Raw genomic sequence first — 27183 nt, 5'->3', positions numbered from 1 at the left:
TAAGGTTTAGCCAATAAATAAAACTCACTGCTTTGACACCCTGTCCAATCCTTCATTTATCTTCACTGGACAATGTCATTATCTCTCATATTAGGATTCCCACATTATGATTTCCCCATGGATGCTCCCTGAGTACCTTCAACACACACCACACAAGTATTTACTCACATTCTTAATTAAGGATGCAGCTTCCAGAACTGGTAGCCATCTATTTTGTGTAAGTTTATTTAAGGATAACTCAAGGCTCATGGTGCAAAGGAACATTTTTAAATATGTTTATATTGCTTGCTGTCATACAGTTGGACTACTAATAATACCCTGATCAATACTGATATTTGGGAGTTTATGTACTGTAGGGCCCTGATCACACTTAAAGTGTTTTAGCAGCTGGAGGCGCCTTTTTGTAATTGTTTTTAATGAGAATGAAGCTTATTGCTTGTGGCTTGTGTGTTGCAATGCGCATTTCTGTACTCTAAGCACCGTCGTTTTTGAGTGCTCTGTACTCCTTGAGTTGAAAGAGTTCAACTGAAAGCGGAAGAACGCACCCGACCTCATCACATTTTTCATCATCTTTTTTCCCCATTGTTCAATCGGATGATTCGGACTTCTGAGGTGGTCACGATGACAAGTTTACAGTTGGTAAACAATAGAGGAGAAACTGGTGGTAGCGGTTGCTGGGTATCCAGACAACAGGTTGTCAAACTGCCCCCGAGTCATCCTTAAATATGCCTGGAAACAGCCATCATCGAGGAGAAGCTCCTGGACCAACTGGTGGTACTCACCATGATCCACCCTCTTTTTTAGGGTCTCATGTACCCACACAGATCTCTGTTTCCCTGTGCTCTGGAAACTATTTGCTGACGGCCTCTAACCCTCAACCAGAGCTACAGCAAGTACCCTCTGCCTCAACATTTTAGGATCTAGATACTAATTACCGTCAAATAACTAAAATAAAAAAAATTGAATCAACAGTAGATTGATCGTATGGGAAGGTTAGAATAGGGAGGTGAGTCTGTGGTTGCCTGGCAACAATAAAAAGGCACAGCAAACTTTTTTTCCACTCATGGCATTCAATTTAAAAAAAAAAAAAAAAAAAAAAAGGCAGTGCAGCGTGCCTTGCGTTTTGCAACCTGCAAACTTGGCTGCGTAGCAGTTCGTTTTTTTTAAGAAGTTCTTCAGATGTATAAAACCATGTTGTTGGCTACCTCAAATTATGTGCCGCTTCCTCGATTACCCTGTAAGTTATTCATATTCCTTTAGCCTGTAAGTCCTCAGATCAAAAGAACTAAAAGCTTAATTTTTATACAAGTAATATTCATGCTGGTTTAAATAAACAATTTGATTGTACCTCGATCTTTGCTGAGCAACAAGTTTGAGTGAAAGGAATTAAAAGCCTGCTCCATATAGACGCCTGTCCCAATTATATTCATTGATTAAGTTATTTAAGCAAATAATAGCCCAGGCTATTAATTGAAGTTTTAGGTAATTAGATTATAATATATTTGAAATCACTTTTCTATCAAATCAAATCATATGTTTTTTTTTGTTTGTTTGTTTTTAACAACTCATAACATTTTTGATAAAGTTCCCTTACATTTGTTTTTTATGCAGCTGCAACCACAATAACTACTGGGCTTTTACAGTTTACAAACAAACGTGTAACTTCAATTCTCTAAGGACCAGCTATGACATAATTACCATATTGGGTGAAATACTCTAATTAACATAAAAGCCATTTCCTGTCCCTGCAGCTGTCACTGTGCTTTGACATTTAACTAACCAGATATCCAGTAATCAAAATGGACAAAAAAATCATTACATCATTACTTTAAAGAGGCGTCATCCAAGATTATTTTGCATGTGGCTGTTGGACTTCCTTAGTACGTCACTGTGACTCAACCTTCCTGTACACTTAGCTGATTAAAGCTTTTCAAACTGCTGCTCCACACAGCAGGGGCCAGATACAGTACAGGCCAAAAGTTTGGACACACCTTCTCATTCAATGCGTTTTCTTTATTTTCATGACTATTTACATTGTAGATTCTCACTGAAGGCATCAAAACTATGAATGAACACATGTGGAGTTATGTACTTAACAAAAAAAGGTGAAATAACTGAAAACATGTTTTATATTCTAGTTTCTTCAAAATAGCCACCCTTTGCTCTGATTACTGCTTTGCACACTCTTGGCATTCTCTCCATGAGCTTCAAGAGGTAGTCACCTGAAATGGTTTCCACTTCACAGGTGTGCCTTATCAGGGTTAATTAGTGGAATTTCTTGCTTTATCAATGGGGTTGGGACCATCAGTTGTGTTGTGCAGAAGTCAGGTTAATACACAGCCGACAGCCCTATTGGACAACTGTTAAAATTCATATTATGGCAAGAACCAATCAGCTAACTAAAGAAAAACGAGTGGCCATCATTACTTTAAGAAATGAAGGTCAGTCAGTCCGGAAAATTGCAAAAACTTTAAATGTGTCCCCAAGTGGAGTCGCAAAAACCATCAAGCGCTACAACCAAACTGGCACACATGAGGACCGACCCAGGAAAGGAAGACCAAGAGTCACCTCTGCTTCTGAGGAGAAGTTCATCCGAGTCACCAGCCTCAGAAATCGCAAGTTAACAGCAGCTCAGATCAGAGACCAGATGAATGCCACACAGAGTTCTAGCAGCAGACCCATCTCTAGAACAACTGTTAAGAGGAGACTGCGCCAATCAGGCCTTCATGGTCAAATAGCTGCTAGGAAACCACTGCTAAGGAGAGGCAACAAGCAGAAGAGATTTGTTTGGGCCAAGAAACACAAGGAATGGACATTAGACCAGTGGAAATCTGTGCTTTGGTCTGATGAGTCCAAATTTGAGATCTTTGGTTCCAACCGCCGTGTCTTTGTGAGACGCAGAAAAGGTGAACGGATGGATTCCACATGCCTGGTTCCCACTGTGAAACATTGCGGAGGAGGTGTGATGGTGTGGGGGTGTTCTGCTGGTGACACTGTTGGGGATTTATTCAAAATTGAAGGCACACTGAACCAGCATGGCTACCACAGCATCCTGCAGCGACATGCCATCCCATCCGGTTTGCGTTTAGTTGGACGATCATTTATTTTTCAACAGGACAATGACCCCAAACACACCTCCAGGCTGTGTAAGGGCTATTTGACCAAGAAGGAGAGTGATGGAGTGCTGCGGCAGATGACCTGGCCTCCACAGTCACCGGACCTGAACCCAATCGAGATGGTTTGGGGTGAGCTGGACCGCAGAGTGAAGGCAAAGGGGCCAACAAGTGCTAAACACCTCTGGGAACTCCTTCAAGACTGTTGGAAAACCATTTCAGGTGACTACCTCTTGAAGCTCATCGAGAGAATGCCAAGAGTGTGCAAAGCAGTAATCAGAGCAAAGGGTGGCTATTTTGAAGAAACTAGAATATAAAACATGTTTTCAGTTATTTCACCTTTTTTTGTTAAGTACATAACTCCACATGTGTTCATTCATAGTTTTGATGCCTTCAGTGAGAATCTACAATGTAAATAGTCATGAAAATAAAGAAAAAGCATTGAATGAGAAGGTGTGTCCAAACTTTTGGCCTGTACTGTATATTAAACTCTACATTCACATCGAAAACTGTGTACTTACAAAAACAAAGACACATGCAAACACATTGCATTCATAAGATTTATAAAGTTGTGCGTACTGTACGCATGGCTCTGTTTAATAAATCCTAATCACAGTGGAAAAAGATCTAAATATCCTTTGTGAAGAGACAAACAGTAAAGCGTGTTATATTGCAGTTATTTCCAGCTTAACTGTGAAGTGCGGGCTCTGTGAGATCTGGGGACCAGTAGTTGGAGCAGTTATTTATTAAAGCAGGGGGGGATGACACCTACAGAAGATTGCCTTATTATTTATAATGCTTGCTGCGCATTATGTGAGAGGTTTTACAATGACAGCTTATGAGAGCACCGCAGTGAACACAGTAAAGTTAAAATCATGGCACTTCTTCTATTGTTGTCAGGTCATTTATTGAGAGGCTGTATTAGTTTAGAGTGTCTAAGATGTGTGCAACTTATAATGAATGTCCGTGCTGCGGGTGAAATTAACATGCCGAATTTTACTGTTCACAGTTGATGATATAAATATAAGAAATTAACCTTATGTAATCAGAAACTCTATCATTTATACTGCCACTTTAAAGTCACTCAGCATTTCTAAAGACTGCAGTAAACCTAATCTAGAGCTGTGGGATATGGCTGAATAAATAAGAATGTATTTCCAATATTAATATCAAAACACTGCAAATTTATGCAAAATTACGTAAAGAATGATAAAACTAATGTTTAATTCAATGACATGTGTTCCACTTTTATGCATCAGATGAAACATGCAGAACTTAAAGCTTAATAAGCTGAATAACTTGCTTTGAATCAGCAAAAAATATATATGATTGGTGCTCAGCATGGTCAATATGTTGAGTTGACCCAGGAAGAAGTGATTGGTGATTCCCTAATCTGATCCACATTGAATGTGAGGTATCTCTCTTTCTCTTCCTTCGTCTCTGATTCATGAAGTAACGCCATACACTGCACACAACATGGAGTTTACCATAGAGCATAGTACACTGCAATATTCATGGAAACCTCAGGCCAGCATAAGCAATGCCAGGCACTGTGAAAAACCTATAGGGCTGAATAGTGCATGAGCAGAAGGATCATGTCTCTTTGCCTTGGGGCCAAATGAGTGAATTACCACCTGTCACAGAAGCTGCCATAACATACATCCTACATATGGCTTAAACTACTGAAATTAATCATCACATATGGAGACCATCAAATAATCAGCCTCTCGGTGATCTTAACTCACACTAAATACCGTCACAACTCCTCCTCAACTCGAAACAAGCAGCTGCTTAATTCCCTGTTAATAGGAATCGACAAGCAGCATTATCATACCAACAGGAGGAAAAAAACACAACAACAACAACAGCATGAGGACAGCTTGCAAACCACCGTGTGAATTTCAACAGTCGCATCCGTCCACACTGCCAAACAGCTAATTTCATGAATAACTACTTGGGTGGAAGCGAGGCTCATTACAAATTGCAAATTCATTTTCTTGCAGAAGACAGGCGCCCCGACTTCAACCACTCACTCTGCAGCCTATTAAATAAAGACACAAGGTAAATTGCTACTTCAGCTTGTTTGAGGAGAAATGAAAGTGATGATGACTTCAAAGAGTTTGAGATTGAATACATTATGGAAATCATGTGGAACTATAACAGAAACAGAAACACATGCTTTTTTTTTTTTGCACTTTTGTATACATTAATATATGTCCTGGTGTAGGTCTCTGACAACAGCAAAATAAAGTGAAAACATTAATGTTCATATGCGAGATAACAGCCAAAGTAATAGGTTTCCACTTTAGGCTCATAGAAATAACACTGCTGCTGAGCTGTTTGCTTTACAAGCAGCATAGAAAACAGCAGTGGCTCCCCTTTTGACCTTTACCCTCACCAGATTTGGCCCTCTAATTTGGCTAATTGTTTTTTTCCCAGGAGACCTGCACACGTAGCCAGCATGGACCACATCAATGAACTCTTGTCCAGGTCAGGTCAGTCTTAAAACACGGTTCATAACAAAGACATGTGCCTCAAATGAGCTCCATCTCTCACTGTCATACCAGAATACATTATTAAAGCTGCATGTTGACTGGAAACTGCTCTTTGTGGAGTTTTCATAACAACACAGACCTTTAAAGGCAGAACCGGCTGTCTTCATATCACTCAGGTTTTGGAGCTGTCTATCTCCCACAACAGAAATACTTCATTTTCACTGCTGCCAGCACAGCTCTGTAGGCTTTCACTCCAGCTCCTTTACTTTCACGCAACCTGAAATGCCTATTTTTATAAGTCTATATTTTCTAAGCTCTTACAGATTTACATGCTGTTGGAGTGATGCAGTCAGGGTAGGCGTTGGTTAAGGAGGTGAAGTTGGTCAGTCAGCTCAAACCACTTTAGTCTGGTTAAGTGTAATGATCAGCCCGGTCTCTCGAGGCTGTTAGCTTTTCGACCCTCAGTCTTGTGTTAACCAATCTGCTGTAATTACCTTAACATAGTTACTTAATTAACCCTAAGACCACATTCTTGAGCAAATCTGAGACCTGCATGGAAAAAAAGTAGCACTCTCATTCATTTAAAAGGAGCCTATCAGCAAATGTGATGAAAGATCTAATAGTTAGTTGCCATCATGATAACAATACAGAGCTGTAAAATCCTGTTTCATAGGATCATAGAAAGCTATGGAGCATTTTGGCATCTGATAAACCTTTCAACACAACTGTTACTCCATCTGAATTTACTGGACTGTATTACATTGTCTCACTTGTACCAGACTGACAAGCTGCAACTGACTCAACCCAATCAGCAGAAAGACATGTTGGCATTGTACATTTCCACAAAACACAGAAATGCAGCCTAACAGTTGTATGTTTCATATGTATCATATCAACATTTCTACAGTGACATAGTTCAGATTACATGTGTATGAGCCGACTTTGAAAACATGAGGTGGAGGGATGGTGGATGGTGTGAAATCTAATTGAGACAGCTGCCAGGCAGCAGACACCAGTGAACCACTGTTTGAGACCAACAAACAACAAAACCAGGAGTTTTTTAGAGAGATAACCGGGAATTTCCAGCAGAGGTTGTGGTGACAAAATCAGGTGGTTTTAGTGGGATATTGCTGCATTTCAAGCCACATCTGTGGCACCAAAATCGGTTGTTTTTTAGTGAGACATCAGGGCTGTGGTGACAAAACCGGGTGACTTATGGCAAGACACAGTGCACTTCCAGCTGCACCAAAACCGGGTTGTTGTTTTTTTAGCGGGATATTGGGGAATTTCCAGCAGTGGATGTAGTGACAAAACCCAGTGATTTTTAGCAAGACATTGCTACATTTCCAGCTGCAATTGTGGCACCAAAACAGGGTGTTTTTTAGCAAGACATCAGGGCGTTTCCAGCAGTGGCTGTGGTGACAAAACCATTTTTTTTGTAGGGAGACCTTGCTGCATTTTGAGCCACAACTGTGGCAACAAAACCGGTTGTGTTTTTGCGAGACATCAGGGCATTTCCAGCAGTCACTGTGGTGACATAATCAGGTGTTGTTTTAAGCGAGCTATTGCTGCATTTCCAGCTGCAATAGTGGCACCAAAACCATGTGTTTTTAGCATGACATTGGAGCATTTCCAGCAGTAGCTGCGGTGACAAAACTGGGCGAGACATTGCTGCATTTCCAGCTGTGGCTGTGGTGACAAAACCAATTATTTTTAGGGAGACACTGCTGCATTTCCAGCTGCAACTGTGGCACCAAAACTGGGTGTTTTTTTAGCGAGGCATCAGGGCATTTCCGGCAGTGGTTGTGGTGACAAAATCAGGTATTTTTTAGTGGGATATTGCTGCATTTCCAGCCACAACTGTGGCACCAAAACCAGTTGTTTTTTAGCGTGACATATGGGCATTTCAGCAGTGGCTTTGGCACCAAAACTAGGTGTTTTTTAGCGAGGCATCAGGGCATTTCCAGCTGTGGTTTTGGCAAAAAAAAAACAGGTATTTTAAGCCAAAACATGACCTTTTTCTAACCCTAACCAAGGGATGTTTGTGCCTAAACATAGCCACACATTAAACATAGCAATGTTGCTACATATAAAACATACAGATGTTACATATCCATGTTTTTTTCAGAAACGTACATCATCACCATTTATTCTGGCAATTGGTTTGACTGACCACGGCAACATGAGACTATTGAACTCACAAGAAAATGTCTTGATGGGTTCAGACACTTCCTACTATCAGTCTAAAGGGGTCCAGTAGTGCTCTGTTGTATTCCCACAGGTCTTTATCTTTGTGTGACCTGTAATACCTTAGGGGCTTCCGAGTGATCAGCTCTGCTCTCTCTGTGCATCGTAATCACTAAAGAAATATGGAGCATTGCAACATGCAACAAGTATTTCACATGTCAGCCATTTTTCCTTTTACAAACTTTTATAGGATCAGTTTATTTGACTTACCGAGGCATTTTGCTGCTGAGCATCCCAACAGTTAAACAAATGATCGTGATGTGAGCATTCAGAGTCCCATGTTCTAAAAGTTTCAAGTATCTAAACTCTGAGCAGAATGCGCTTCAAACTGGTTTTCAATTGCAGCATCACTTCCCACGAACATCTGCTCGGTGCTTAAAAAGACATGTGCGATGAACAGCATAAATTCTCATCTAAGTGTCAGAGAAAAAGACCAAGTAGCCATTTATAAACACACACGCAAAGAAATCTGCACACACTCATCCACTCACCCACACATATTTGTGGTGTGTGCACTCACATTCACAAATTCAATGAGGATGAGTTATGGATCTTAAAACATAGAGCTGTTTATCCAGGTGCCATCTGATTGTTTTTGGCCACCAGGAGTGTCAGGAAATCAGTGATACATGTTCACGGATAACCTTATCACCCCCTTAAACCTACCACAGAGATAAATAGCCTCTGCTGGGAAAAAATGTCATGAATTTAACATCTGTCACAGCCACCGTAACCTGATCTTTCTGCTCTTTTTCTAAGTCTCTACTAATCTTTAATTACACGAGTGATAATAGCTGAACCCTGAGGTGAAAGAGAAGGGAAGGTGTTTTAAAAAGGAGAATACACTGCAGTGAAGCAAACCAGGAGCAGATGCATGTGTCCTATATTCAGGAATGAAGGATTGGGAAAAAAAAACAACAACACACCCACACCTTTGTGACTGCGTTGGTGTTGCAGCATATGGTGCCAATCTTCACTGTGCTTACTATTATAAAACTATTACAATCATCTTTTCAACACTTGCTGCTTGATTAATTCAGTAGCGCCCTCTCTTCCCTCTCCATGTTTGTGTCTTTTCATGCATACATGCCTGTGTGTCTGTTTGTGTCTGCGCCTGTGTGGTCCAAATTAGGTTTAAGACACAACTAGGCATCCGCAGAGTAGTAACATAACCTTCCACACAGTATGCATGAGACACACCATCTGTTGTAGTGAGAGGTAACGGAGTCACCGTCTGTGCGAGTGCCCGCCATGCAGTCTGGCACCGTTTGAGCACTGCTCTATTTGGCATGCCACTGGCTGTGAAACACCCTTCTCAGATCGCCGTGACTGCATGCGCCCAAGCTCTCCCGCACGTTTGACAAATACTGGAGTCCCTCTTCGTCAAACACAGGAGATGACAAGGTAGATTTTCTCCCCTGACGTTTAAAAAGACACTCCGCTGCCACCCAATATTGGCTGGCCTGCAGGAATTAAAGCTTTATTAAACTGTATTAAGCCCCTTCAAATATTCAAGACAATGACACTTCTGGTGTGGAAAATAACTTCTTGTAAGTTGTTTAAACTCTGTTCCATATTGGCCTGCACTGAGCCAAGAAGAAAAGAGAAAGAGGAAGTGTCCCAGGGGTTCACACAGAACAGCAACCACTCTGTTCACAATCATCTATAGACATGACGTCACTGTCCTGGGAGCAGTATGTATGGCCTGCTTCTTAGTCAACTGTGTGAATATCTGGAGGTGTAGAATGAAGTCCTGAAGCACATGTCACCAGACTCATTATTACTCACTGCAACATGAAGTCTCGTCTACTCATCTAACCCACCTTTCTTTCTTTCTTAAAAGAAGAGTTATTTACTTGTTTTTCTGTCATGGCCGACACAGATGTCTCAAATATGATGACATGGATAAGAGTATATAATCTATAAGCTTTTCAGGGATTACTTCTTGCTGCAGTCTTTCCATTTCCTCCTGTGACTGTCAGATGATTGACAGTAGTTACTGTGCGAGTGTAACATAACGCACGCCAACATTTCTCAACTTGGGAAGTGAAGCAACATTAAAATTAAGGCTTTATGTTTACTGTGATGGATTATCCAGCCTGGGAAATGTTCAAGTCTGTGAAACTTGTTTACCATACTGCACAAGAATGAATGGCAGTGAACGTCTTCTTTTGAAAGAAGGACAGCAAGGCTCTGATATCTCAAATTATGGCAATAAATAAAGGAGAGAAACAATTAAGACAACTAATTAAAAAACTAACTGGTAGCTCTTAGGAAGAATATCAATTAAAGGCAAACTCAGTATTTAAAGAGACACACCCATACAGGTGTTTTCACTCATTTTATGTGATTAGACCTCCTTGAAGGGGTGTGTAGGTGTGTACAGAATGCATAATTGACATGTTTTTAAGGCCATACAACATTATAAAGCCCCGGTCACAACAGAGAGTGGCAGAACCAAGTTTATCTGGACTGATCTGGACATCAGAGACCTTGCTATTTACTGCTTTATTAAAGTAGTAAATGACCTTAGATTTTAAACAGATTCAAACAATCTAACAATTTTTGTTAGATTTAAGTTCTGCTTTTGATATGATTGATCATGGCATTATGATCAACTGATTTGAGAAATGGGCAGTCTCCCTGGCAAAGTGCTTGACTTGTTTTGCTTAAACTTTTTTGGAAGAAATGTTTTTTTGTTAGTTTTGGTGATTTTTGTCTCAGACATTTGACATTGACTATGGTGTTCCTCAAGGAAGGATTTTAGGTCCTATTCTTTTTTCTTTCTACATGCTCCCTCTCATCAACATCTCTGTTGTATCTTTGTTTCCTAACCCCAGTTCTTTAAATGCTCTTTTTAACCACTCAACTGACATCAGCATTTGGATGAGTAAAATTTTTTTAGAAACAAATGAACAGAAAACAGAAATTCTACTCGTAGGTCCAAAGGCAGGGAGACAGAGACTAAAGTCGGTGTTGGCAAACCTGTCCAAACAGATTAAAACGTAATTTAAAATCTGGGAGTGATTTTAGACTCTGATCTTAACTTCATTAGTCATTTTAACATGGTTGCAAAAACATCCTTTTACATCTGATGACAATTGACAAAATTCAACCACTTTTAACTCACAGTGATGCTGAAATGCTGATATGTGCTTTTACCACAAGTCATTTAGATTACTGCAACTCTCTCTGCAACTCTCTTTTTACTGGTCTTCCTAAAAATTCTTTAGGAAAATTACAGTTAATTCAGAATGCTGCAGTGAGATTTTTGACCAATCCAAAAAATGACCCCTCTGCTTGCTGTCTGTCTGTATCTTTTAGAAATATTGATTCGGTCTATACAGCTCCTTTAATAACATAAGTTTTCCCACACATTTGCTTAATAGTGGCAGCCCGCCATGATATCAAAATTCACCGAGACATATTGATTTTTTTTTTAAATTTTAAATTTCACTGATTTTCTATTTTTGGAGCTGCGTCTCTCACTCTAGGTGTGATCACAGTCACGGCAAGCATTAATTTGGAGCACGGTTGAAATGTACTATGTGGTTATTCAGAGCACCATTATTTGAATGCCACAGCGTACTCTGGGCACAGAAAGCAGAGCTGCTGAGCGCCAGGAGCAGTGGAAGTGAAATGTGTTTGTTCATTAATTCATGTACAAATAGAACACTCTGAACAACAGCACTATCATTTTATTGTGGAGCATCAGATTGAATTTAAGAATTGGACAACCACTGTCCATTGTTTTTCCAACCTACTTTACATGAAACCAGCTGTGTTTCTATGGAAACCGCACACCCAGCAATCAAGCACTGGGTCTAACCTGTGTAAGGACAGCAACAAAAGGGTTGATATGGTGAACCCCTTCTCCCCTCCACCTTCATCTCCCTTCTTTCACACCCTAATCAGCTACCGCCACACATACAGTCTAATTCAGTGGGAACACTGCAATAGTGTGCTTTCAGAGTCCTGAAGATTGGGCAAACTAGATTACTGGCATGGCTCACTGAGACACTTTAATGGAACAGAGCCATTGTTAATGTTATAAGTTGCACCTGTGTCTTTCCTACCACGCTGGGTCATAATGTCTGGAAAAACAAAGGGTACAGGGCATTTGTTGACCTCATGTAAATCCCCGCCTGGCTCCGTGCAACTTAAAACTGAAAGAGGTCTAATCAGGCAAAATAAATGAAAACACCTGTGAGGCTATGCCAAAGGAACAAAATAAAGAATCCACCAAACTGACAAAAAATAGGCATGCATCAAATAGGAAAACTCTACTTTGAAGCAAAGGGAAATGAGGCCACTATTCTTTGGTCCGTCATGCAGAAGTTAGAAGTCTGCATTTGGCAGCGAGTGCTGCTGTTAAATGGCTCCAACAAATATTTACAAAGTCCCTCTTCATCACTCAGTTCTGGCGCTTTGACACAGCAATGATTATGGGTACAATAACTAATCCCTCATTAATGTCGTGTCCATACTGCTCCGGCTCACCAAGATAGGAAATCAATGCACCTCTGCCTGAAGCAAGAAGTGACTGCTGTCCATCTCCCATGTTAAATCAGGACCTAATCTCCATATTCAGAGATTGTGAGAGAGGTAAGACATACCCAACCTAGTGACAGTTATATCCTTAGGACAAAATAAGCAAGTTTTATGAGCAGGGCTTTGGCTCAAGAAAAACGTCAGAGCCACATTTCTGCCGAACAAAACACAGCTGAGGTGATTCAGATCACGTTAGTTTGTTTGTTAATTTGAGGGTAAGAAAGACAAACCCCTCCGCACCCACAATCCACTGGGAGGGAGCCAAAGACTTTAACGGTTCAGAAGGAAATAAACATTTTCTCTCTAATTCTCTCTAAACCGTTGACGGGGCTTTTCCCATTCTTGCAAAATTTAATGTTGATTTGAATTACAAATGCACATGCACATTGCAAATATGTACTTTACCCGAAGCTCCCTATGGCACAGAGTTGCTCTTTAAAGATTCATAAAGCATTCTCGGAGCCCATCTTCCCCACGTTTAAGCACTCTAACTCCCAATAGAGATGGTAATGTATTGTTCCAAATATTCTCATTGCAAGCTTGTTAGGGAGTTAAAATTACAATCGTTGAGGCGTAAAGACATTTTACAGTTACAGTCTTTCCGATTTGAGGCCTCAGCAAAAAAATAAAATAAAATAAAATAAAAACTTCAAACAGCTAAAGCTCTGGAAATGTTGCCAGCTCCTGTAAGTCCAGCAAAGCAGTATAGTAGAACAGCCATGAATGGCAGTAAAGATAACACCAGCAGGCTGGAATGGCTCTTCAGAGGTCTTCATTCTGTCTTTCCTACACAGCTGGATCATCCTTTTGGACCCCTGTTGTTGCTTCACAGACACACATGCACACATGCAGTAAAGCACACACACACACACACACACACACACTGGTATGGCTGATCCAACATGGTGACCCCCTGTTATCTGCTTCTTGCCAGCTTTGTTTGCATGGATCATCTGGAAACTCCATTTGTTGTTGCCGTTTTGGAGACGCACTAAAGGGGTGAGTCAACAAACTCTAAATGCACATCCTGACCCACCGATGTTTTCTTCCAACAAAAAGAAGCTTCTGAACCATAAAATGAACAGATGGTGCGAAAGTTGAATTCTGAACACTGAAGAATCAATAACTGTCTGTTTCAAAACAGTGAACAGCTCTGAAAATCAGTAGTCGCTGGTGACCAGGAACTGGATCCACCTCTCCGTGGGGGCCAAGAGTTTTTGCTTTTGTATGGAACAAAAGAAAAACCTTAAGCAGCCGAGGACACAACAATCTACTTTTTACACAGAATGTATTTACAAACTTTCACCTACACAGAGGCTGATGTTCCCAAGAGTCTTTTCCTGCTGTAAACACAACAAATGTGGTCATTTTTTTCATTTAAGAGCTGCTGAGAGTAAATGTGGTCAATTTAGGCAGCTCACTGGCTAAAGCTCCCTGACTTAGGAAGGAATCTACAGGAAAGGACGCACTGTCTGTCTGTATTTTATTGCATAACCCATTAGAGGTATGCTGTCGACACAAATTTGGACTATGAGCTCTCAAACTTTGTGCACAGGAAACCGAAAATGAAAAAGGTTTCTGGTTGAGAGTGCCCCAAATCTGCCTCCTCGGAGAGTTCTGCTATTTCTTGTATTGATATTAATCTTTTGTTTGATTTTCTGGGAGCACTCTATCAGCACAAAGTCACAACCTTTAGAGAGGATAAAGGCTAAAGCATTGATCGTGAATACGTAGGTCTCGGATTAAGGCTTGTAGCACTTTTGATCGTGACTGGCCTCAGTCAAAATAGTGACATTTCACCACGGAGGAATAAATAAAAGGGGTCGAGGAGAAACGGAATGGTGTTGGGTGTTTAAAAAAAACCTAAATGTTGGAAAGGTTAAATTGGTGGTATTCTGAGTACAGTTAGTCTTTGAGAAAGATGATTGAAGGAATTACTTTATTTGCTTTATCCCAATGGAATATGATGCGAGCCAGCATCAGTTTGACTGCATTGTTTTTTTTATTAAATGTTCCTGGCTGTGAGTGAAACAATGCTGCCATTTTTGTGGGACACCCTGTTTCTATTTATTGCTGTTGCTTGCTTTGAAAGCCCCACAATGGACAAAGAATAGTTGATTCATGAAGTTGAAATGAAGAGTTATCCACACAACACCTCCTCATTTAACTACAAAAACCAGTAAGGTGGCAGCTGTCTGGACGGATGATCGCCAGGGAGCCGAAAGGTTCTGGAAAACGACCATCACTGATAACAACCTACTTGCTGTTGGCTAAATTGGTTGTCCTTTCCAGTAAACATTACAATATAAAACAGGTGTTTTCTGTTTAAAATGTATAATCCTAGAAACACAGCAAGTACTTGTCCATTTTTAAGTGGCTACATCTCCAGTCCAGCACGCAGTGGATGGGTAGCCTATGTGGTTTGTTTACATGATGTAACAGAAATGCATATTTAATGGATTTACGCCTCGTTTCCACGTACCTATGTATACACAGACAAGGCAACCGGAAGTCCATTTATTCCTATGGGAATTTAAATGATATTCAATGTGCTAGCAAGACTCCTCCCCTCTGTAACATGTCGGTCCAGAATTTGCTTCGAGTATGTTAAAAAAAACCTCAACTTTTGCGGTGGATTTTGGAGAGACCGTATGACAATGTGCTAGCTTAGCTAACAGGCTGCTAACTGGCTAACAGGCTATTTTCTTCAGTTCAGTTGCCTGCGTTGATTTTCAGGTGAGTTTTGTGTAAAAATGACTTGTTTAACTAGTTTCAAGGTACCGTGAATCTGAGGAATATAATTCTGCTAAAATATGGTCATACAGTACGGTCAGAACATCATTATGACTCATTCAGCTGCTCATACACCTTTTTAATGAAATATTTTACAAAACACATACATGGCAGGTCCTGATTTTTCCCGGTAATGTTCAAAGTGCATATTCCAAACTACTGGATGGTGAAAAATGGACAAAATTAGCCTCTCCCCCATGGCTACTGGTAGTTTCTGTCAGGTTTCTTTCCATCTGTAAAGAAATGCACTTCCTTGCGTTGGACACTAGAGGCATCATCTGTATATTTACGGATCTACAGACACCAGTCACATACGTAAGTGGAAACGAGGCGTTAGAATGGATGGAGAGCAACACTTGCTAGCTGTTAGGACACAGTGCAAAATACATATTAGGCATAAATTTACCATAAACAGATTTTTAAAAAAGTGCATGCAATGCACCTGCTGCATGACTATGGCAAAAGAGATGCACAGCCAGGAAACTGTCTTGTGTCTTTGGCATGAAAATATATGAAATACAACATCTGATGTGGACTACATTTTAAAAGTAACCCTCCCAACACTGTAAATAAATAAAACCAGCCTGCACCAGAGTTACCCTGAATGTATGCACCCTGCACCCTGAAATAAAATAAGATAAAATACAGTTTTCAGCACTCCAACTCTGCTTCAAACTGCCACCTCGCTTCCCTTTAACTGCCCTTGCTGCCTTTTTATTAATTCTCTGCTACAAAAACTCATAATTTATATTATGTAAGCAAACTGAATGACAAGTGCTAGACCTTGAGCTGATGATGAGCGGCTAAATGACTCAATTTACTGAAAGGCAAGCCAGCACAAGACTGTCATAAAAATCAAGTACAGTATAAAATGAAAATATTTTAAGCTAATAAACAATTTTTTAGTGATACTAAAATAAATTAATGAGATACAATACTCAGATGATATGGAGATACTATGTGGAGCACTATCATCATAAAAAATACCACAAAGCAGGTTAAGATCATTATAAACTACACACAGCCACACTATGGGTCCCTGTAGGAATATTGTAACAGTGTTTCTGTTGCTGAATTAACCTTATGTCACACTTTATTAACGCCACAGAAGCCCTGACCGTGTAATCAGACTGTTTAATGCCCTTTTCCTGCACAAACACTTCTCACTCTCTCCCCCCCTCTTGGCTGTGCTTCTTCCCGGCAGCAGTCAGCATCTCTTCAGCAGCGGACTCAAGGACTTGTGCGACCACCTCGACGCGCAACAGAAGGCTCTCTCCCTCACAATACCGGACCGTACAGCGCACAGGACAACTTTCACTCGCATTATTACGCATGGCTGTGGCTTTGCGCAAAAGCGCGACAGTGACAGCGTCTTGGAAGAAACTGATGGGATTCTAAGAAAAATAAAAACACAGCAACAACAAGCTTTAAGAAAAGACGATTTGAGGATTTTTTTTTTTTACATTTCCAAGACATTTGTGACAATAATGATCTCCGCATGCAGAACAGGATATCCTCTTCTTGTCGTGTAATCAGGCAGCTGTACGTGTAGGTCCGACGCGTTATCTGAGATTCTCGTTTCACAAAGAGATGGATCTGTGGGGAGTTTATCTGTTTCATCTCATAACTTTAGGTAAGTAAAGATTGTCATTAAAAATATATATACCAAATGTTGGACTGATGTGTCTCCAGCTGGGGAGGGAAACCTGCTCCATTACGAGTTGACTCAAATTAATCAAATAGGAGTTTGTCGCTCGTGCCTTCCTTTAATTTTTTGGCTGCCTGCTGCGTATTTTAATTCATAACGTAAATGTGTGACAATTTAATTACTTAATAATAATTTAAGTGCATGACTTTATTGTCAGAGATCAGCAGGGTTGTACAGCATTGTGTGTGTTATGCAAAAAAAGGAGCGTTACGCATACGCGCACGTGCTTAAACGTGTGCACGTGTGCGTCTGAACGTGTGTTTCAGTGTGTGCGCATATTAAATTTGCACAAGAACGCTCCTTTTCCCCATGGGTCAGTGTGTGGATTATATTTCTGGCTTAGTTGTGCGTATTTACTCCCTGCAGAAGCCTACAGTATGTCCCATGTCCACATTTATATTAATTATATATGTTTGCATCATGTTTGCATAGTATTCAGTGGCTTTACACCAAATTGGATCTCCTATATGCATTAAAAGTTTAACACCAGAGTTGCTTTAATCTGGCAGATCCTCTGAAAGTGACCATCCCCAGCAGTACATCAGTCATTGCAGTGTCACTGGGCTACCTGCTCTCCATGTAATTGAGCAAAGCTGGAATATTGATTTTTGTGGCAACAATCCACAGTCCTGAGAGAGGAGAGCTGCATGTTGTTGGCTCACAGTGTCTCTTTGTCACCCTCCACAAAATGTGTCAATCTCAATCCTGCTGCCACAGTGCTGACTGTAACTAATATAATTATACCCACTGATGACCATGGCACCCGAGATGATTATTCTCTTTTTAATTGGCACCAGCTTTCCTGCTTCACAAAGGGGAGAAAGATGCATTATATTTCACCCCTTTATTCATTATTAATATCCTCTTTGGAGGTCTTCATTAGAGAAATGAATGGAGATGCCAGGAAGAAATACTGAATGGGAAAAGAATGCAGTTTGCTTTTTGAATCAGCTTTTCTCTCTGTAATGACGTTTGACGGTCACACATTTATTCGGCTGGTAATGGCTGATTAGAAACAAACAGGGACAGTTGAGCTCTGCAGCCATATGCCTCTACTTGTTTTTGCAAACCCTCATATTTAAATGTATGTAATGAAAAAGTATGGCTGTACTCGGGATTAATTACTAATGAACTGAATTTTATTCTACAAATACATTTTTTTTGTAAGGATGCTGATTCTAGCCGGTTTTAGCCATCTGCTCAAATCAATTAGCCAACACCAAACTGCAAAAAGGTCACAAACTGTTTGGATGACTCAACCTATTTATGTGGCTTTCTGGCCATATTCTGTGACTTCCCAGACTTAATGTGGACAGAAAACCAGGCTCACACATTACCCAGCTCCCCTAACTGCTCCAGATACCTGCAGGCCAACACAGAAGGATCTCAGAATCACAGCAGCTTTCCAGAAAGAGCTCTTACAGCAAACACCAGGAGCTGTATTTCTCTGCTGGGAGTAGTGGCCATTAGGGCTCAGAATTGTTGGACTTCTTGGCTTTTGTTGCCTGTCTTTGTTGGGCGAAAATCATTCTGCAACAGTGAAACATTTTCTGTGTAGTTATTTGTGCCCACCATTTACTTTTCAAACACAGAGCCAGACTATGTTCAATTTTCAGAAGAAATGCCAGTAAATCTTGGGTTCTATTTTTGTTAGTATCCAAAAACAGTTAAAGGTGCAGTGTGTAGGGTTTAGGAGGAAATACTGACAGAAGAAATAATATACCTAACTATATACTCATTAATCTATAATCACCTGAATCTAAAGATAACTGTGTTTTCATTAGCTTAGAATGAGCATTTCATTATAACTTAGTAATAGATAAATTGGTCTATTAATAAAACCCAACATTAATGATAGGGTAACTGTTACCCCTTAATCCTTGTGCAATCATGTGAACTAGCTAATGCTATATCACTGTGCACCACCTTTTTTCACATACTGGCCAACAGGGGTGTAAATCACCAGTTTCATCACGATACGATATTGTATCGATTCTTTGGACAGTGATACAATATTTGGCATATTTGATTCGATGCCTGCAGGGAGCCTGCGATCGATATGAGACGATATTACCTGCCTATTTCACACAATCACTTCAAAAGAAATTGCCACCCCTTTCTTTTGAAACAGTAAAGTTCACTAACATAAATTAAACAGCACATGGGATAATTTAACCTTCAGCGCTTTCTGCCAGAGAGACCGTTTTGAAAAACATCTTTTCATTTTTACCCAAACCATCATCTTTTTCTTAAAACTTAAGAGCCATCTGGCTTAAAGCCCTGAAGGTTGTAAGCCAACAGCCATAAAACATGGATTAACAACAACATCATTTAACAGAAGTGTCAAATTCAGCTCAGTAATAACTCTCAAGGTTCAGAGACAGAACAGTTGTTTATTGCTGGTCACCATTATTAGCTTTAGCATGTTTACACTGCATAAATTAGCCTAGTGGCTAGCAGACTTTCTCCCCTCTACCCAGACCTTAAACAATTATATGTAACTTTATTATTTTTCTTACTCACCGTTGGTTTGACTCACTACATCTCCTGACAGAACAGCATGTTTGAATTTCAGCCTGCATGCACGTTTTTTCAGCCGAACGTTGGTGAGAAGTTAGCAGAATGAGATGCCGTCCAGGCAGAAACATTGTGTTTTATCTCGTAACAGCATTGACATACACCTTGTGCTCTGTCTGTTGACCCGTATTTTCTCCAAAATCCCAAATATTTCCACTAAGCTGATTTATTCTCGAATTAATAACATTATCCTCATCATCTTTCTCTTGGCTGCCGTTTGACGGTGACACAGACTTTCAAAATCAACGCATATCCTAAAGATGACAATACAGATCAATGTTTTCACTTTGCATTGATGTGATTGGATTGCTGATCATTGAATCGATATATCAACCCAGATCGATGGACCGTCACACCCCTACTAGCCAATAAACTTTATTATTACTGGTATGTAGGGCTGGGCAGTATTCGCGGTGATGGTAACTTACTGCAGTAAACATGAGGCGCGGTACTGCTTTTGTGGTTACCATCATACCGCAGTACTCCGGCTATGGCGGCAGAACGGGGCCGGCCGGCCGGCCTCATGCACCTCCCTCGCTACGTGATGGAGGTAGCCTGGCTGACTGCCCCAAACCCAGGCCCACGGGAGAAAGGGGCCCGGGAGCCGCCGGCCCTCCCTCTTACGTTTAAATTTATTTATTTATTTATTTATTTTTTAAATCTTATATACTTTATTAATCCCCAAGGGGAAATTCAATTTTTCACTCTGTTGTCAATTACACACAGGTCCGAACACACACATGAACAAACTGGACCTATACATGCACTAAGTGGAGAGATGTCAGAGTGGGTTGCCCATGACAGGCGCTCCGAGCAGTTGGGGGGTTCGGTGCCTTGCTCAGGGGCACCTCAGCAGTGCCCAGGAGGTGAACTGGCACCTCTCCAGCTACCAGTCCACGCTCCATATTTTGGTCCAGAAGGGGACTTGAACAGACGACCCTCCGGTTCCCAACCCAAGTCCCTATGGACTGAGCTACTGCCGTTTAAACATATTATATAACGTTTTATACACAATAATAGATGGATTAGCAACTGTTTTACTTCTGACAATAAATAGTTTCTATCCTAGACTTGTATGGCTTTCTAAATAGTTTTATTTAAGGTGTAAAAAAAGAGAGAAGACGATACCGCGATATCATACCGTCACCGCATCCCCCCAAAATAATACCGTGATATTGTTTTTAGGCCATACCGCCCAGCCCTACTGGTATGTCAACATTCTTGTGAGTCACAATGGATCATTTTCTAACTTTTCGAGCGAGAGACTCTGACCTATCGTACACCGCAGAAACCACAGGCTAAAGTGCAGAGGGTGAGGCTAATACACATAGCCAAGGCTACAACTAATGCTGACTTGGCAGCTACAGGCAAACAAGAGAAGACTAGAAATATTCAAAGAATTATCTCCACTCCAACTCAGTTTTAAACAGTATATCTCCATCTTTCTTTGGCCTAACTGATAAATCATCAAAAAAAGTGACAGATTAATCAAAAACAAACCACAAAAAAATTTAATTGCAGCTCTAACGATCATGAGGACAAAATAATAATCAAAACCCATCAGTGTAAATCAACCAGTATTTCTACACCAAGCTTGGTTTATTAAACCTTGCTCATTAAGCATGGTTTGTGCTCGCCGTAGTGTCCCGGCATTCCAGACAATTACGTAATCACCCTTTTCGTGTGCCAGCTGCCTCTGATGCCCTTTTCAAGTCAACATGGACGCCTTCAAGGGAAGACTGGCCGAGAAGGTTTGCCTGTGTGAACCTCTCTATGACTGCTCTTCACTGAGAGACCACAGGGTCAGACGACTGGCCTTAACTTATTGGAAAGAAACAGTCCACCACAGCGGGAAAAAAGGAGGCTTTTGCCACAGGTTGTGGAAGAATGTGACAGATGGCTAAAACACAGTCTCATGGAAAGAGTGGCGACCAAAAGAAACAAAACACTAATAATTGTAATTTTTCTTTTTTTTTTTTTTGCGGTATGTCAGACAGCCTACTTTCCCGGTAACGTTCTTCCAGTAACACTCATTGAGTTCTTGCTTATTCACAAAATACTGTGATTCTATGCCCCCTGGCATTTTGGAGCATGTCCTAACAAACAACACATTGAGCATAAATACCTGTGTGCATGCTTGTAGCTTGAGCACCATCTCTGAAGACCCGTGCCACTGTGTCTCACATGAGAACTTACAAAGCTTCAGGTATCCGATTCAGAGTCCTGCAAGAGTCTGAATCAGACCGGCAAAAAAAGTTGAAATGTGGTACTCTGTCTTCGCTTTATTTCTGGGATTGGTTCTGGGCGAAAAATACAAACATGTGGGTTGAATCACGGGTGTTGGATAATAACTGGATCAGAAATAAAATGAGAAAAAGTAATATGTTTTCATGTTAATCCTTGGGTATTCCAGCTTCCTCCCACAGTCCAAAGACATGCAGGTTAATTGGTGACTCTAAATTGTCCGTAGGTGTGAATGTGAGTGTGAATGGTTGTCTGTCTCTATGTGTCAGCCCTGTGATAGTCTGCTGACCTGACCAGGGTGTACCCCGCCTCTCGCCCACTGTCAGCTGGGATAGGCTCCAACCTAATCAAATTATTTGAACAATGCGTGGTTACTATTTGCACCATTTGTGCTTTCTGGACGGGCTGCAAATTTTGTTTCAGCGGGTTAGGTCAAGTTGTGGAACTAATTGTTGATATGTGCCGGTGATGAGGTGGGTGCGGTATTGCAGGTTGCGGTTCCAGTTTTGAAAATCAAACCTATGCAGGACTCCGATCTGATTCACTGGCGTGTTGGTCTGAGCTGAGACGCGAACTTTGAGCAGTGATGATGTTCAGGTCCTGAAGAAGACATTAATCAAGCAGCGGGTCAGCTTGTGCATTCAGAGGAGTTCAAACTGAATCACTGTTGCCTCCACTGTTATGAGTAATAAGAATGAATCCCAGGCAAGTAGTTGACTGTCCAAGCTTTGATCTTATCTGCATGATAAATGTGCAACGGGCCTCACTTTGACACATCCACCTAGAGACTCTAAATTATATAGAATTAAGCACAGTTGTGCAGTGTAAGTCTTTTTTAATGTTAAATAAGCAATTTCCTGCAGTATTAACTCAAAATGGTAAAAAGGATGTCACAGTCATGTCACGACCATTTTATATCAAGTCCCAATTGTAGCGCAAGATGATTGCATTTAATATGAATGGGTTAAACTGAAAGCACATGTAGTGATCTGTAGTGGTACTTAAACTGGGACTGGTTGCAGTGAAAAACCAGCCACAGCTTTAATGATTAAAATTTTGCTGATTGAGTCCTGTCATAGCTTTTAACTTCATCTTCAGACTTCTTGTACTTTTAACCTACTTCCTCAATCAGAGCTGCAACAGCGCCCAGCTTCAGCCTACTATCATGCTATATTTTTTGATTTAATGGTTTTGACATTGCAGGATATGACCTGTGTCTTTAATGGAGACAGATAAGTACTGCCAAGCATGCTATTACCTAGCATATTGGCTGGCCTCTTGTAGGGGATTTGTCATGAATCTCATTTGAAGCAGGCAGTACGACATACAGCCCGTCACATGCTGCTTCCTTCATGTGGGACAGATAGGTCAGTCATTCCAGTCCCAGTAAAATGTTGGTATTACTGGTGAGAGGAGATAGTGTAACCTTGACTATAGGAGTTGCACCAAGACGTTAATACCACTTACAATCACCCATGTATGACACAAGATGTGTTTAAACCTTCAGACTCCCTGTTGTCAGGGTTAATACTTTGTTCAGTTCCTTACACATCACTGCTAAACCAGATGATCCTTGTGTGATAATTGTGTGTGCTTAAAAGTCCAGTGAGCAGGATTGAGATATATTGGCAAAAATGGAACGAATATAGTAAGTATGTCTTCTTTAGTGTGTAATCACCTGAAAATAAGAGTTGTGTTTTCATTACTGTAGAATGAGCTGCTTATATCTACGTAAGAAGGAGGTCCATGTCTACAGAGTTCACTATGATGCACCAACATGTTTCTACAGTTGCCCAGAATGGACAAATAAAACACTTACTCTGGATATGGGCCATTTGTGCTCATGTGGCAGCCACTGTGGTTACCAGGCCCTCCAAGATCTTTTTGTTTCGTGAAACTGCTTTAGGCCCAATCACACAGAAAGTGTTTTGCAGGTTGCAAAATGCAAGGCACGCTGCACTGCCTTTTTTCTTTGAATAGTGAGAATAAAACGTTTGCTTATTTAACAGTAATTAGTATCGAGTTCCTAAAATGGACAGACAGAGGGTACTTGCTGTAGCTCTGGTTGAGGGTGAGAGGCTGTCAGCAAATAGTTTGTTGGGCACAGGGAAACAGAGATCTGTGTGGGTACATCAGACCCCAAGAAAGAGGGTGGATCACGGGGAGTACCACCAGTTGGTCCAGGAGCTTCGCCTCCGTGATGGCTGTTTCCAGGCATATTTTACGATGACTCTGGGGCAGTTTGACAACCTGCTGTCAATTGTCGGGCCATATAGCTCTGGGTATCCAGGACCCGCTGCCACCAGTTTCACCTCCACTGTTTACGAACAGTAAAATTGTTGTTGTGAGGCTTGCCTCTCAAATCATCCGATTGGACAATGGGAAAAAAGATGACGAAAAAGAGATGATGTGGGGTGTTTTTCCGCTTTGAAGTTTTTTTAACTCAAGGAGTTCAGAGCGCTCTATAAAAAACAGCAGGCGCCTAGAGCCCAAAAATGCGAGGCACATGGCAGCGCAAAAAATGCAAGCAAAAAGCTTAATTCTCGTTGAAAACAAAAACAAAAAAGGTGCCAGCTGCTAAAACACTTTCTGTGTGATCAGGGCCTTATTCAGTGTTTTTACTGGTCTAAATCACCTCGTCTGTTTGTTCTGGAGAGGAAGAGACCTGCAGATGATTTGCCTCCCACAAGACCTCCCGAACGTCTGGATCTTAAGTTATCGGAGGAAAAAAAGTGAGCACATATGAGCAGGCGCTGGGCTAACAGCCTGTCTGTGACATGCCAAACAGTGTAGAAAAAACATTGATTTGTTACGCAAAACTGCATTATTCAGTGTTTTTACCTATTTAAATCACCGGTCTGTTGCTTTGGAGAGCTCTGCAGATAAATCTGCTCACGGTAAAAACCTCCTGAATGTTTGGATCAGAAATAAGGTGAGCACACAGTAAGTTATCAGAGAAATAAGGTGAGCCCGCATAGCAGCGGCTGGTTGCAACATGCCAAACAGTGTAGAAAAAACATTGATTTGTAACGTGAAACGGCTTTATTCAGTGTTTTTTTTTTTTTAACGGTTTTAATCACCAGGTCTGATTGTTTCGGAGAGGAAGAGACTTCAGCGGATAATTTGGCTCCTGCTTAAAACCTCCTGAACAATAAACACTGAAGGAATTCAAACTTTCAGCTGATTGAAATCTGCAGTCCTCACTGTTAGACGCCACTAAATCAACCTAAATCTTACACACTGCTTATCTAGAAGTGGTGATCATTGCAGTGTTAGCATTGGAGAATCAATATACTTGTTACTGTGCACAAACTGATGTCATTTTATGGCGATAATGCAAAAACTGACATTCTACAGCCATTTTTAAGTGTGTTTGTGAGGTTTATGTAGAAGAGGGTGACATATCATGATTTCAGGGCATTTCGTGGTTTCCAAATATGTGCCAGGAGAGAAAGAGACAACGTTTAATACCTGTTCCCAAGGAGCTGTGTCCTGGAAACACACTATATAATTTGGTACTGATTGTAGGGAAAATTCAGCCTGGCTCCAGACTCTCCATCGCCACCCACATCTCTGAGGTGTTCACGGATTTAAACAAATGAAGTGAAACAAAATGGCAAAGCAGTGTGATTATCAGGCTGGAGAAAATGCAGAACTCGATTGGTACTGTCTGCACATTCTCCAATTAATTTCTAACATAGCCTAGAGAGTGTTTTACTGAGTGGTAAGAAAAAAGGTATATTCTCCCTGTAATTGTAAATTTAAAAGGCACAAGCAGTCAAATCAACAAATATGAAAAATAAACTTGATCGAGCTACTCTCAGTTGGCAGTTTATATCAATGAGGATGAACTAAATATATTAAACGCCTCTATGCAGCCCTGTGTCCTAAGAATTATGTTCATATACAACTGATTTGACACTGCAAATATGTTTTTGAGGAAAATCTAATGAAGGGGAATTACGTTTTTTTGTTGGCATAAAGAGGTAATATTGATAATTAAAGTACCTGGCAAGTCGCAAAAATGTCGATACTGGACGAAGCAGCAACATGTTCACTGACAACATATTTCATTTGTTTTTAATGTATCTTATAATACACTATCCACTTTTAGTGATTACAGCATTATTTTTATCACAGTCTTTCCCGAACCTTGACCAATGTGCTTCTGTTGCCTCAAATTAACCACATACAGGGGTTTGGATGCGTTTCATTAACTCAAAGAAGAGTCAAGACAGCTAAGCTGTTAGTTACAGTATGCAGTTGGTTTGCCAAGCTCATTGTAGATTTGTGATATGCCAGTTTCCTTTGGCATTTCTGGCCCTCGACTTTTTGGGGGTCATCTTAGCAAATTTTGAAACTATTCCAGGAGCTTGACTTTTTGACTGTCCCAGTTTCAGCAGGACTGTAATGCTAGTGACAAATGTTAGATGAGAATGAGTTGGAGTCACAAGACTATCAAAGACTATGACTAAGATTAAATGTTCTTGTCTGAGAATAAATAATAACTAGTCCATACCTACTGAGTGCACAGTTGCCCACGTACAGTTTCACATGGTGTGTGTTTGGGATACAGGTCATAGGAAATTGCAGATTAAATAGTCAGCTGAACCCATTAAGAAGAGCAATGTATTCAGACAGAGTTTTGTGAATTTGATAGTAAGATCACTTTATTGAAAGTACAGTAGTACCATTGCCAATAGTGGGATAGTTAGTGGGCTAAAACTGTACATTAGTAGTTGAGATAGCACGCTGAACGGCAGATAGTTAAAGTGTTTATATGTTGTATTGACTTAAAAGTGGGGTGCACTGGTAGAATGACTGACTGACTGAATGACACACTGACAGTTTCCGTGATTACGTACAGCATACCATACCATGACTTAGTCATACCAAAAATTAGAAAAAAACAACATTCGGCCACAGGGGGAGCCACAGCGATCGATCGCATTTTAGCCATTTTTAAGCATTTTTCTGTTGTTACAGCGCCACCCAGTTGCCAAATAGTTAAATTTCTCCAGTCACCTTGAGGCGTCCTGTTCTACATATCTATATATGATAATGAAATGTAATTTCCAGGAGACAGGTTTGCAGTATGATGTAGTACCAGAGGCGGTCCTGGCTAGTTTTACGCCACATCACTTTTCTATAATACATCACTGATATTTCAAAGGAATAAATTACTTATTGACTTATTCATACTTCAAAAACAGCATCAATAAGTGATTAACATAGGGGGGATAAAAATAAAAAAAAATAAAAATCAACCAGCCACCCTCCTCCCCTGACAAGTAAAGAACAGTCCCTCCATAAGTACAGAACAGTTCCTAAAGTGCGGTGAGGTTTGTGGACCGTTACCTGCCACAAAGAGAGAAATGTGAACGGCTCATTTCTCCGCTGACACGCCACATACCTGTGTGCCGCCACAGCTCGGTTGTCCAGGTACTACTGGGCA

At 40.7% G+C, this 27183-nt stretch overlaps 1 protein-coding gene across 1 annotated transcript in view; it reads left to right on the top strand.

Moving 5' to 3' along the window:
* Positions 1-16409: 16409 nt before the first annotated feature.
* gfra4b (GDNF family receptor alpha 4b) overlaps positions 16410-27183 on the top strand; it is a 77503-nt gene continuing 66729 nt past the window's right edge. Inside the window, exon 1 of the mRNA XM_033632631.2 lies at positions 16410-16832. Coding sequence (XP_033488522.1) covers positions 16790-16832 — 43 coding nt within the window. The 5' untranslated portion in view covers positions 16410-16789. The remainder of the gene's footprint in view (positions 16833-27183) is intronic.

This window comes from Epinephelus lanceolatus, chromosome 7 (assembly GCF_041903045.1).
Source record: "Epinephelus lanceolatus isolate andai-2023 chromosome 7, ASM4190304v1, whole genome shotgun sequence".
In the NCBI taxonomy this organism is placed as follows: Eukaryota; Metazoa; Chordata; class Actinopteri; order Perciformes; family Serranidae; genus Epinephelus; species Epinephelus lanceolatus.
Note: the sequence above shows the minus strand (reverse complement) of the source record. Positions and strands in the feature narration are given on the sequence as shown.